This window comes from Capra hircus, chromosome 13 (genome assembly GCF_001704415.2).
Source record: "Capra hircus breed San Clemente chromosome 13, ASM170441v1, whole genome shotgun sequence".
Lineage (NCBI taxonomy): Eukaryota > Metazoa > Chordata > Mammalia > Artiodactyla > Bovidae > Capra > Capra hircus.
The window spans coordinates 20,177,055-20,190,986 of record NC_030820.1 but is presented as its reverse complement, the minus strand read 5'-3'; the positions used below and the strand labels follow the sequence as shown (position 1 = coordinate 20,190,986).

The following is a 13,932-nucleotide window of genomic DNA, read 5'->3' as shown; positions in this document are numbered from 1 at the left end:
AAGCTACCTGAAAAGAAATGGATAAGCAGGTGATCTGCAGTGTATTTCTACTTATTGGAGAAAAGAAAGCAGGTAACCCAGTGTCACCTCTTTGCAAATATACTAAATATAGGGCTTCCCTGGTGGTCCAGGAGAAGGCAATGGCACCCCACTCCAGTACTCTTGCCTGGAAAACCCTATGGAAGGAGGAGCCTGGTGGGCTGCAGTCCATGGGGCCGCTAGGAGTCGGCCATGACTGAGTGACTTCACTTTCACTTTTCACTTTCATGCATCGGAGAAGGAAACGGCAGCCCACTCCAGTGTTCTTGCCTAGAGAATCCCAGGGACGGGGGAGCCTGGTGGGCTGCCATCTATGGGGTCGCACAGAGTCGGACACGACTGAAGTGACTTAGCAGCTGGTGGTCCAGGGTTGGGAGTCTTCCTGGCAATACAGGGGCCATGGGTCCAATCCTTGGTCCAGGAAGACCCCACATGTCATGGAGCAAGTAAGCCTGTGCAACACAGCTACTCATTCTGCACTCTAGAGGCGGCAAGCCGCCGCTGCTGAGCCCACAGGCCACACCCACTGAGCCTGCAATGCCTAGGGCCTGTGCTCCACAGCAGGAGAAGCCGCCACGAAGCCTGCGCACCGCACCTAGAGAGCAGCCCTGGCTCACCGCAACTGCAGAAAAGCCAGCGCACCGCTCTGAACAGCCAGCAGAGTCAAAAAAATTAATTTCTAAAAAAGATACTAGAAAGAGACAACAATGGAGTGTGATAAATAATTCTATATTGAATTAAAACTTTCCTACAAAAGATTCTATAGGGATAGTGGACAAGAAAAAGAATCTCTGAGTGAAAGATACATTAGAGTTGCCTGTGAGATTCTTGCAACCTTTTGTGAGTTTCAAACAGTTTAACATATATATATATGTGTGTGTGTGTATATATATATATATATAATTATTATTTTTTAACCAAGAAACAATTTGAAAGAGACTATTGGAGAATGTAGCACCACTACATCGAAGACAACAAGAACGCACATCCAAATATCACCCAAGTGTTTATATTCATCTGTTGTGTTATTCACAGAGTATTGACTGAAACCTATATGACATATCTCAAGGGTAAAACAGTATCACACAGAAGCTGTAGCCTCAGAATAAATTCCATAATCATATACAACATTATAAACTATACCTCAATAATTTTCTTTTTAAAAAAAACAAATGAGGTCAACTGGCTACTTGAGTTTTGAAACAAACTTTAATTTTTTCTAAATGGTTTTGACACACTTTTATATGTCAAATACATTTGAAAAAAATAGAAGAGAAAATAAAATGACCTATAATAGACCATAATCATAAATAGGATAGTTAAAAAAATTCTATTAGATATTCAGGTCCAATTCTACGAAATTTTTTCAGTCATAATATTTTGAAACCAGTTAATTGTTGGTAATTTTCCATTTCTCATTTATTAGCAGACTATATATTTTAATAACACTAAATTGTATAGTATGAATTTTTATAGAACAAATTTGGAAAATGCCATTGCCTAAGCAGTACCTGGAGAGAACCAACTGTGGCACCATTCATATGAGTCCAGAACACCAGGGTACATTTTGGTCCCGTGCGTGAAATAACAGGAGTAAGGATATCAGCCATGTCACCAAATTTTCCATTGGAACTATCAGCATACAGGTACCAGCCGTCTGCAGTATTTCTGGGGAAAGGAGGATGTGTTTATCAGATAAAAACGAAGAAGAAACTCATAAATACAGTTTGTCATTGATCATACATTACAGTTCTGCAATTTGTCCTAAGAATATGACATGCTGTTTAGCATAATGACAACTCATAACCTTCAGCATAGACATTCTTCTATTTTAATTTTGAATCTATGCAGCAGTGGTACAATGTGCAAAAATTATGGTAAAGGCTGAAATTACCAAATCAAACATGTAATGTGGAGAAGGCAATGACACACCACTCCAGTACTCTTGCCTGGAAAATCCCATGGATGAAGGAGCCTTGTAGGCTGCAGTCCATGGGGTCGCTAAGAGTCAGACAAGACTGAGTGACTTCACTTTGACTATTCACTTTCATGCATTGGAGAAGGAAATGGCAGCCCACTCCAGTATTCTTCCCTAGAGAATCCCAGGGATGGGGGAGCCTGGTGGGCTGCGGTCTATGGGATCGCACAGAGTCAGACACGACTAAAGCGACTTAGCAGCATCGTGTAATGACTTGATCTTTTTTTTACAATACTACCAATATTCTGATCAATTTTGTAGAGCTTATTTTTATGAGTGTAAAATGAGACTGTGTAACACTGAAAACATTTAGAAGAGGCATAAAAATGTAACTATAAATAATTAAAGCATGAAAAAGAGAAATGAACTGTTCTATTAACTGGTCTAAAGTCTTTCAGGTTCAAATTTATTTTCTCTATTAATTTAGGTCAGTTTTACTTAAACATATTTTAATAAATTGGTAGATAATTTTTAATGTGTATCTTTTCTCTCTGAATTTCATACAGGAGAGGGAAACTAATGATGGAAACAAATATCAGTGTAATCTTGCCATAAAGGATAGAGTTTATACCCCCATTTTAATTATCAATTCAAAAAAGAGATAAGACATGCTATGCAACACGGAGCTTTTTAAAATATTAAATAAGGAAGTGATTCCTCAAATTTCAGGCATTCTGGCATTCTTTCACTTCTTTGATTAATTAGCTTTCACAGCACTTTTTCACCACATGTGACACTAGTACCATAGAATTTAAACTTACTACTTATTGAAACCATTTGGAAAGCTGTATAACTTCTAGAGGAAAGTAGTATGAAACATTAATAGAAAATAGATGGAGAGAAAGAGGAAAGTGTTCATTCAGTCACCACATATTAACTGAATCAGTCTTTCAAGTCTTACTTGTCCGGCAGTGGGAATGTGATTGTGGACAAGAGACATGCCATGGTTGAGCCCTGGCACAGCATTTACTAGATGGCAATATTAGGCAAGTGATTTAACCTCTCTGAACCTACTGCTTTCTTCATTCATAATATAGGATCGCTCCATGTTATTAACAAGAGTTAGAAATAAGTGGAACCTCTAACACAGTACCTGGTCCATCTAATATTTTTAATAAATGAGAGTTGTGATGTGTGATTATGTTTATGTCACTAATTGCTGCTAATGGAATAAAGAGTTTAGTGTCCTATGAACTATACAGGTTATGAATTAAGATTATTTTTAAGAGGCAGGATTATTACGTTAAATTGTCAGAATTGTGTGTCAATGACTAAACAGTTCCAGCTTTTTTCCTTGTGCGTGCTTAATATCCCAGGATTTCACAGATGCTGAGAACAAAGATGAATACATGAATTATTCAGTGGTTCAGGATTCACTGAAATTCAGCTCCATTTCCGTGGATTTTTTTTCCCCGAAATTGGCAAACTGACTCTAAGCTTAATATAGATATCCAAAGAACTAAGAATAGCCATTTTATCACAAAGGAGAACAAAGTTGAAGAATTTACTTGATCAGATATCAAGATTCATTGTAAAGGGAGAATAATCAAGATAGAGTTGTATTGGAGTAAAGACAGAAAAACGGGCCAGAGAAATGGATAAAAAAGTCTTAAAATTCTATACATATTTGTACATCTGATTTATGAAAAGCTTAGTTCTTCAGAGCAGTGAAGGAAAGGACAATCTTTTCAATGTGGATTGAATAAATTATGTAGTCCTATGGGGAAATAAGAAACCTTGACCCCTATTTCACAGCATTCAAAAATAATAAATTACAGGTAGAATATACCTGAAATGTGAAAAGTAAAACAATAAAGCTTATCGATGCTTTTTCCAGTGGTCATGTATGGATGTGAGAGTTGGACTGTGAAGAAAGCTGAGCACCGAAGAATGGATCCTTTTGAACTGTGGTATTGGAGAAGACTCTTGAGAGTCCCTTGGACTGCAAGGAGATTCAACCAGTCCATTCTAAAGGAGATCAGCCCTGGGTGTTCTTTGGAAGGAATGATGCTAAAGCTGAAACTCCAGTACTTTGACCACCTCATGCAAAGAGTTGACTCACTGGAAAAGACTCTGATGCTGGGAGGGATTGGGGGCAGGAGGAAAAGGAGACAACAGAGGATGAGATGGCTGGATGGCATCACTGACTCGATGGATGTGAGTTTGAGTGAACTCCGGGAGATGGTGACGGACAGGGAGGCCTGGTGTGCTGTGATTCATGGGGTCGCAAAGAGTCAGACACAACTGAGTGACTGAACTGAACTGATTATATAACTACATATTTATATAAGGAAGAACAGGATGAAATACCGCCAAAAGGTAATGTTTATATCTTTGAGGCCATGACTATTTCATCTCTTACACAGTGTCTGGTTCACTCTCAACAATACTTGATACTCAATAGTCTCAAAAATACTTGATAAGCAAAAAGTACTTTAAAATCAGTATAGCACATGTGGAAACAAAAACACCAAGGGAATACTAGAGCTGTAAATCCGATGATATTATGCAAGAAAATTTTGTAATAATATGTTCCAGGCTAGGGGAGAAAAAAATATAAAAAGACAGAACAATATGAATAGATTTGGAGACCATGGAAGTATTTGGTGACTAAAAGTCATTATTCTAGCAACAATAAAAGCATCTAATCAATAGTTCTTCAACTGGAGGTCCTTGCACTAATTTCACAGCAACTAGACAATGAAAAAATACAAATGCTTCATTTCCCCCAACAATACAATTTGAGAAAATTCAATCACAATAACAAAAGTAAATGAATTATTGGAACAGTTCTAATTATATTCCCTTGAAATATCCCCTCACCTGCAAAGAAAAGGAAAAAGGGAGACATTTCAGGAGATCCATTTGAAAAATGCCAACAATACAGCTGCATTTGTGTTTTAACACTGCCCTATGAACACTGGGCTTCCCCAATGGATCAGCAGTAAAAGAATCTGCCTCCAAGGCAGGAGACATGGGTTCGATCCCTGGGTCAGGAAGATCCACTGGAGGAGGAAATGACAACCCCAGTATTCTTGCTGGAAAATCCCATGGACAGAGCAGTGTGGAGGGCTACAGTCCACAGGGTGGCAAACAGCTGGACACAGCTGAGCAACTGAACATGCAGAAGCACTCTACACAGGACCGATGTAAAAGTATACCATCTGGTCACTAGTTTTATATGCCTTAATTGAAGACATACGATGTATGTATGGTGTCTAATGGAAAATGAAGAATGATCCAAGCACATGCCTGAGATGAAATTATTTGAGCATGTACCTGCAAAGGAAATCAACTCCCCTCCTGGAAAGAGTACAGCAGTAATGATCACACCTAACAGTGCTGTCACTCATAAAATATCAGCATCTCTCTCCCAGCCTTCAAACTGTCTTTTCTCATACAGGGCAGGAAGGATGACGTTTTATAGAAATATACCTTTTCTAATAAAACACAGCATAAACCACAGTAGTAAAGGTTTAAAGAAAGCACAGCTTTATATCCAAGTGTCACAAAAGTAAAGATCCAGGCGATGATACAGAAGTCATTAAAAAGTCATTATAAAAAGAGATCTGATTTACAGTCATGCTGTTTTTTTAAATGTTGCCTAAGCATCATAGGATAATCAGTTTCTAGACCCTCAGTATTACACAGATTAAGTGATTTAAAAATTGACATCTCCTTCTTATTTGAGAATCTCCTGCGTATTCATCTTATTTAAATTAGTAAGGAAAAAATATACCCTTGCATGGACAAATCAAAATATACAGGTACAGTATGAGGGACATATTCTTCAGGCTTATTCTGTGTTAAGACATATCTTATAATACTGTAACAGGCTGTTGGAATATACCTAATGGTACATGAGTGACTGAAAGTTGTCATGAACTTGATTACCTTCATGAGTAGCGGAAAATACAAAGTGTTTAACAGTACAATTCTCCTGGGGATTTCCATAGTATCACCCTCATGTCTGCAATGAGCCATCGTTGCCATGTATAACTGCTCCCCACCCCTCCTACCAGCTCCATGATCTAATCCATCGACTGCTGGAGTAACCTTCTTAAATAAGATAGCACACTCAGAGTTCTCATGTGGGATTTTTAGAATATAAGGGAAAAGGAACATTCCTTCTTGAGTGTCAGGACATGACGCCACCCCCATCCCTGACCCCCACCCAAGTCTGAAACCAGATGTATAGGATTCCAAAATTCCACATATGTCCTCTACATTCTGCTGGAACATTGCAAAAGACCGAAAAAGAAAAAGGTTCTATTTGATCTTATTGGTCCTTTACAATGTACATTTGATTCTACCATCTGGCTTAGAAATCTACAATACACCTTTACTTACTCAAAGTGAGATCCCTGAACTAGATTGTATGTTCCTGGATTGCAAGCACATAAGAAGCCCTGGTAAAATACACATCAATTTATTACATACACTGTCTGATCAGCTGACTGTTTTGTTTCATTTTTTTAATAGTTAGAATTTCTTGATAAAGGAAGCACTGAATTAATTTGCTTCTGGCTCAGGCTCCTTGATATCATCATTTTCTTGTAACAAGCCTGTCCACAGAGCAGTCTTTCATAATGAGAAAAAGTGAGTTAGTCGCTCAGTTGTGTCTGACTCTTTGTGACCCTGTGGACTGAAGCCCACCAGGCTCCTCTCTCCATAGAATTCTCCAGGCAAGAATACTGAAGTGAGTAGGCATTCCTTTCTCCAGAGGATCTTCTCAACCACAGAACCCAGGTTTCCTGCATTGCAGGCGGATTCTTTACCATTTGAGCCACCAGGGAAGCCTCTTTCAGGCTGAACTGGTATCTTACTGGGGGTCAGAGAACTTTTTTTCTGTAAAGGCCACACAGAAAATGTTTTAGGCTTTGGGAGCCATATGGTCTTTGTTACAGCTGTTCAACTCTGCAGCATGAAGGCCTCCATGGACCACTTAAATGAATGATTATAGCCATGTTCCAAAAAAAACTACACTAACAAAAACAGGCATTAGGCAAAAACTGGCCCATGGACCATAGTTTATTTAGCACCATTCTTTGGATAAAAGTCATCAGGATCTGAGAAATAACTTTCTATACTAACATCCAGCTTCAACTTTCATATATTATTTCACTCAGCCACCCAGATTTATACTCATTGTATGTGTTCATGCAGTTACTTGAGTATATCATGTATTTCCTTCTCTCTGTCTGCCTTATGTTGGTCTTTCTTCTGGACAATGTATAACCTCTGTTGCTGTTCAGTCACCCAGTCATGTCCAACTCTTCACGACCCAATGGACTGCAGCATGCCAGGTCTCCCTGTATCTCACCATCTCCCAGAGTTTGCCCAAGTTCATATCCATTGCATCAGCCATCCAACCATCTCATTCCCTAAGATGAGATGAGTATAACCTCTATCCTTAGTCTTTTTCCTAAAGATTTACCTTCCATAGCATCTCTCAAGTATATTCTCCTTTCTAAGCCTTCTTAAATCCCTTGACCCTAAATTCCTTGATTCAAAATCACTCCCTCACCCAAGAATTCCACATCATTTTATACATAACTTTTTAGATGCATTTTTCATATTAGATTTTAGTTCACTGAATATGAAGCTAAAGTCTCACATAAACACATGAAGGCATATATTTTAACTTAACCTATTATGGTATCTAGAACACCTTGTAAAATGGCTTAAACTCAACAGGTGCTTAATAAATATTTCCTGAATGTGTTGCTAAATAAAAGCAGTAGATATTTCTTGCTTTTCTACAAAAAATTCTTCTTTACAAATACAATTTGTACCACAATTGTGAAAAAGGGATTTACAATTTGAGCAGTGCCTTTGAGATTTCTCTTTCCTAGTCTAATGAAACAAAAAAATGAAAAAAAACATTTGTTGAAATTTTACATAACCACCTGGGGTTTTATCAACACAAAATTTAATAACAAAGGTATTAAAGCCAACTGTTTTAATTAGGAGCATCCATGGTTCTTGTTTCAATATTGTATGACATTCACTGGAAAACAGCTCTTTGTGAGGCAAGAAGAAATGTATTTAAAAGATAACAACTGATAAATATAGAGGTCTTATATGGAAACTCCTAAATTTACACAACACAGCTGTATTAATCATCTAATTCCAAAACAGGAATTTAGAATGCTCATGTATGTATATTCTTTGTTAAACAGATTTCAGACCAAAGAAACACTAGCTTCTACAATGTATAAAATATTGGAATTTTTAGGTCAGACTTTAAATTAGTATGCCTTTGAATTAGGGAGTATTAAATAATAGTTTATTATTTGATACTTGCAACAAGACTAAGAAAGTAGGATTATTCATTTCTATTTCATACATGAGATAACTAAAACAAATTGGCAATGGTAATTCTTTGGCAAAATACTGAAGTGAGGACTGGGGACTTAGATTCATCACCCCATGCTTTATACTCTTCTTAAAATAAGAACACTTGATTTATGCTTAGATAGAACTGACATTTTTACAAAATAATCTTCCTATTCAAGTATGTATTTCCACTTATCTATTTTTCAGTGTTCCTAAGAAGTTATTTTTTAAACTACATTATAATTAATATACAGTAAACTGCTTATATTTTAAATGTTGAGTTTGATGGTTTTTAACAACCTTTTATATCTGTATAACCAGCACACAGGATATAGAACATTTCTCTTACCCCAGAATATCTCCTTCTAGTTGTCCTATAAGTATGGTGTCTGAATTAGCAGCATTAGCCTCACCTGGACACTTTTTAAAATGCTAATTCTTGGGCCCTATCTCAAACTACTGAATCAGGAACTCTGGGGTAAGGTTCATTCAACAAATTTTTCAGCTTATTCTGGGGCATGTTAAATTTTGAGATCCATTGCTCAAAATTTCTAACAGTTAAAAGTTGCTAAATGAAGATGCTAATCCAAAGGGAATATGCAGAAAAATAAATATTCAAGCTTCATTAGCCTTCCTGAAATGAACACTCTAGGGATGATAACTTTGAGATTAAAGAATTTTTTTAATAACGTTAGAACAATACATTTTCCATTATATAATGTGAAAAAGGCCTTACGTTTTAGTAGTAGAAGGAGAAGAGGAGGAAAAGGAGGAAGAGTAGGGAGGAGAAAGAAGGAAAAGAAGAAAATGGTTAGGAGAAGTAAGATATCCATTTGCAAAATAATGAAGTTGGACCTTTACCTTTATATCACACACAAAGATTAACTCAAACTAAATCAAAATCCTAAACATAAGAGCTATAAAATTCTCAGAAGAAACTTTAGAGGAAGACTTCCCTTGGGGGTTTAGTGATTAAGACTCCATGCTCTCGGTGCAGGGGGCAGAGGTTCACTCCCTGGTCAGGGAACTAAGATCCCACATGCTGCATGGCACAGCCCAAATACAGACTAGGGAAAAACCTCATGACATTGAATTTGGCAGCTATTTGTTGGCTATGATACCAAAAGCAAAGGTAACCAAAGAAAAGATAGATAAACTGAACTATGCCAAAAGTAAAGCTTGTATGCATCAACGAACACTAACAACAGAGTGAAAAGTCAACACATAGAATCTGAGAAAATATTTGCAAATCATACTCTGATAAGAGATTAATATCCAGAATATACAAAGAACTCGTACAATGCAACAATAAAAAACAAAAACCCCATTCAAAATGAGCAAAGGACATGAATAACTATGCAAATCAGCTAAGCACATATAAAGATAGTCAATGTCACTATCATTAGGGAAATACAACTCAAAACCATGTGATAGCATTTCACACTCACTGGGATGGCTATTATAAACAACTCCCGGGGCGGGGGGGGAATGCTGTCAAGAACGTGGAGAAAGATGTTTATTATATATGTAAATTTGTATGTTAGATATATTTTGTCATAATAAAAAATTTGAAAAGACTTTAATAGGAAGCAAATTAAAGATCTTGTTATTTTTCTGGGGAAAAAAAGCATTAGCATTACTTGAATCCAATATTTAATATCTTCCAATACTTGCTTTATTCCTCTTACCATAATTATATAAAGAAAATATTTGTTGTCATTGTTCAGTCGCTCAGTCACATGGACATTTTATCTTAAGCATGGTACACATAAAATCAAATCTCCTCTAATTTACCCAGTGGATCTTACCAGTATCATCATTTTCTACAGGCTCCATGTCATGAAACAGATTAAGAAGCCCAACTATATTCAAGTTTTCTTTCCTTCTACTGGCCACCTAATTTAGTTTTACAAATATAGGAGTTGAAAGTCGAAAGAGAAATGAGGATAAGCAGACGTATAGCATTCTGTATCTATATATATATATATATATGTCTATAATGGAGAGATAACAACTGCTTGGACTTATTTTCCTTTTGAAAAGCAGTTTGGCTGATTCCATAATCTAAAATGAGCATAAGCCTGCTAGCATCAAGGAGGTAAAAGAAATGTACAAGCTGTCTCTTTTAACAGGCAATAGGCTGGTCAGATGTAAATGACAACCACAAGTATGCAAATGAGTCATATTTTCCAGTCAGATTCTTATTAATTCAACAATATCAGGGTCTGATAAAAACTAAAATGTTCTATGCTCAAACATTAAATGATTCCTGTATTTGAATATTTTTCAATATTATTAAAGCTATGGTGCCTTGAGATTAAGCACTTCTAGCTTTTTACCATTTTTTTAAAATTCCACACTGTACTAGAGATTAAATTAGCAATAAAGCATGAGTGAGGAGCAGCTATAGAGGACTGGAATGCAAAAGCAAGAAGTCAAGAAACACCTGGAGTAACAGGCAAATTTGGCCTTGGAATACGGAATGAAGCAGGGCAAAGACTAAGAAAATGCACTGGTCATAGCAAACACCCTCTTCCAACGACACGAGAGAAGACTCTACACATGGACATCACCAGATGGTCAACACCGAAATCAGATTGATTATATTCTTTGCAGCCACAGATGGAGAAGCTCTATACAGTCAACAAAAACAAGACCAGGAGCTGACTGTGGCTCAGATCATGAACTCCTTATTGCCAAATTCAGACTTAAATTGAAGAAAGTAGGGAAAACCGCTAGACCATTCAAGTACAACCTAAATCAAATCCCTTATGATTATACAGTGGAAGTGAGAAATAGATTTAAGGGCCTAGATCTGATAGAGTGCCTGATAAACTATGGAATGAGGTTTGTGACACTGTACAGGAGGCAGGGATCAAGACCATCGCCATGGAAAAGAAATGCAAAAAAGCAAAATGGCTGTCTGGGGAGGCCTTATAAATAGCTGTGAAAAGAAGAGAAGTGAAAAGCAAAAGAGAAAAGGAAAGATATAAGCATCTGAATGCAGAGTTCCAAAGAATAGCAAAAAGAGATAAGAAAGCCTTCTTCAACAATAATTGCAAAGAAATAGAGGCAAACAACAGAATGGGAAAGACTAGAGATCTCTTCAAGAAAATTAGAGATAACAAGGGAACATTCCATGCAAAGATGGGCTTGATAAAGGACAGAAATGGTATGGACCTAACAGAAGCAGACGATATTAAGAAGAGCTGGCAAGAATACACAGAACAACTGTACAAAAAAGATCTTCACGACCTGGATAATCACGATGGTGTGATCACTCACCTAGAACCAGACATCCTGGAATGTGAAGTCAAGTGGGTCTTAGAAAGCATCACTACCAACAAAGCTAGTGGAGGTGATGGAATTCCAGTTGAGCTATTTCAAATCCTGAAAGATGATGCTGTGAAAGTGCTATACTCAATATGCCAGGAAATTTGGAAAACTCAGCAGTGGCCACAGGACTGGAAAATGTCAGTTTTCATTCCAATTCCAAAGAAAGGCAATGCCAAAGAATGCCCAAACTACCACACAATTGCACTCATCTCACATGCTAGTAAAGTAATGCTCAAAATTCCCCAAGCCAGGCTTCAGCAGTACATGAACTGTGAACTTCCTGATGTCAAGCTGGTTTTAGAAAAGGCAGAAAAACCAGAGATCAAATTGCCAACATCTGCTGGATCATCGAAAAACCAAGAGAGTTCCAGAAAAACATCTATTTCTGCTTTATTGACTATGTCAAAGCCTTTGACTGTGTGGATCACAATCAACTGTGGAAAATTCTGAAAGAGATGGGAATCCCAGACCACCTGACCTGCCTCTTGAGAAATCTGTATGCAGGTCAGGAAGCAACAGTTAGAACTGGACATGGAACAACAGACTGGTTCCAAATAGGAAAAGGAGTACGTCAAGGCTGTATATTGTCACCCTGCTTATTTAACTTCTATGCAGAGTACATCATGAGAAAAGCTGGACTGGGAGAAACACAAGCTGGAATCAAGATTGCTGGGAGAAATATCAATAACCTCAGATATGCAGATGACACCACCCTTATGGCAGAAAGTGAAGAGGAACTCAAAAGCCTCTTCATGAAAGTGAAAGAGGAGAGTGAAAAAGTTGGCTTAAAGCTCAACATTCAGAAAACAAAGATCATGGCATCTGATCCCATCACTTCATGGGAAATAGATGGGGAAACAGTGGAAACAGTGTCAGACTTTATTTTTGGGGGCTCCAAAATCAGTGCAGATGGTGACTGCAGCCATGAAATTAAAAGATGCTTACTCCTTGGAAGAAAAGTTATGACCAACCTAGATAGCATATCCAAAAGCAGAGACATTCCTTTGCCAACAAAGGTCCGTCTAGTCAAGGCTATGGTTTTTCCTGTGGTCATGTATGGATGTGAGAGTTGGACTGTGAAGAAGGCTGAGTGCCGAAGAATTGATGCTTTTGAACTGTGGTGTTGGAGAAGACTCTTGAGAGTCCCTTGGACTGCAAGGAGATCCAACCAGTCCATTCTGAAGGAGATCAGCCCTGGTATTTCTTTTGAAGGAATGATGCTAAAGCTGAAACTCCAGTACTTTGGCCACCTCATGTGAAGAGTTGACTCACTGGAAAAGGCTTTCATGCTGGGAGGAATTGAGGGCAGGAGGAGAAGGGGATGGCCCAGGATGAGATGGCTGGATGGCATCACTGACTCGATGGATGTGAGTCTGAGTGAACTTCTGGCGTTGATGATGGACAGGGAGGCCTGGCGTGCTGCGATTCATGGGGTCGCAAAGAGTCGGACACGACTGAGCGAATGAACTGAACTGAACTGAACTGAGGAGCACCTATGATGTGTAAAACTATCTATTGTCCTGTGTTGCACACAGAAAGCTGATCCTCAGATCTCTGCATTTGTAGAGAGAGCAGATAATTTGGCGCTGGTTCTTAACCTTCTCACAATCACACTGATTAAGGGGATTCATATTGTGCCATGAATTCCCTGTGCTAGGCCACCGGAGTTCAACATTAGCATTTTAAAGCCTTGTATACTTTGTTAAGGATGATCATGAACTATCATTCTTTGACCTTTATGTTATTCTACAGCACTGCTCATCAGCAATTGCTGTTATCAGTTATTTATAGTATCACTGGTCTGTGTTGGAAAGGGCAATCTAAATTCTGAATATACAAAAGAGGTAGATCATGTTAGAAGTATCTGAAAATGTAAACAAACACTACCACAGTGTTTTGTGGCTAATCCTCTGTTTTTCTAATAACGTGAATACAGAATGTCACAACTGGAATCTAAACTAAGGCAATGCTAGTAATGAAATTAACGTGGTACAAGCTATAACAGTTTAACGCTGTTAAAAGGGAAATCTTTTTTGAATAGAATGTGAACAGTGCATGGGTCTAGTCCAGGACAACTTGGGAGCAGATATTCTACTTCATAAAAAGCCTCTGGTGTCCTTTCATTTTAAATCAATCTTTGAAATACACGAATGATATTGACATTACTGGACAGTCATATTTGTTTCAAAAATTTTGCTGATAAAAATTTAATTACTCAATTTAATATTTAAATTTAAAAA

General features: G+C 37.7%; 1 protein-coding gene across 1 annotated transcript in view; it reads right to left on the bottom strand.

Annotated features, from left to right (window-relative positions):
- The window catches only part of MALRD1 (MAM and LDL receptor class A domain containing 1), a 597,692-nt gene that overhangs the window by 390,387 nt on the left and 193,373 nt on the right, over nt 1-13,932 (bottom strand). The window contains exon 22 of the mRNA XM_005687912.3: nt 1,551-1,707. Coding sequence (XP_005687969.3) covers nt 1,551-1,707 — 157 coding nt within the window. The remainder of the gene's footprint in view (nt 1-1,550; nt 1,708-13,932) is intronic.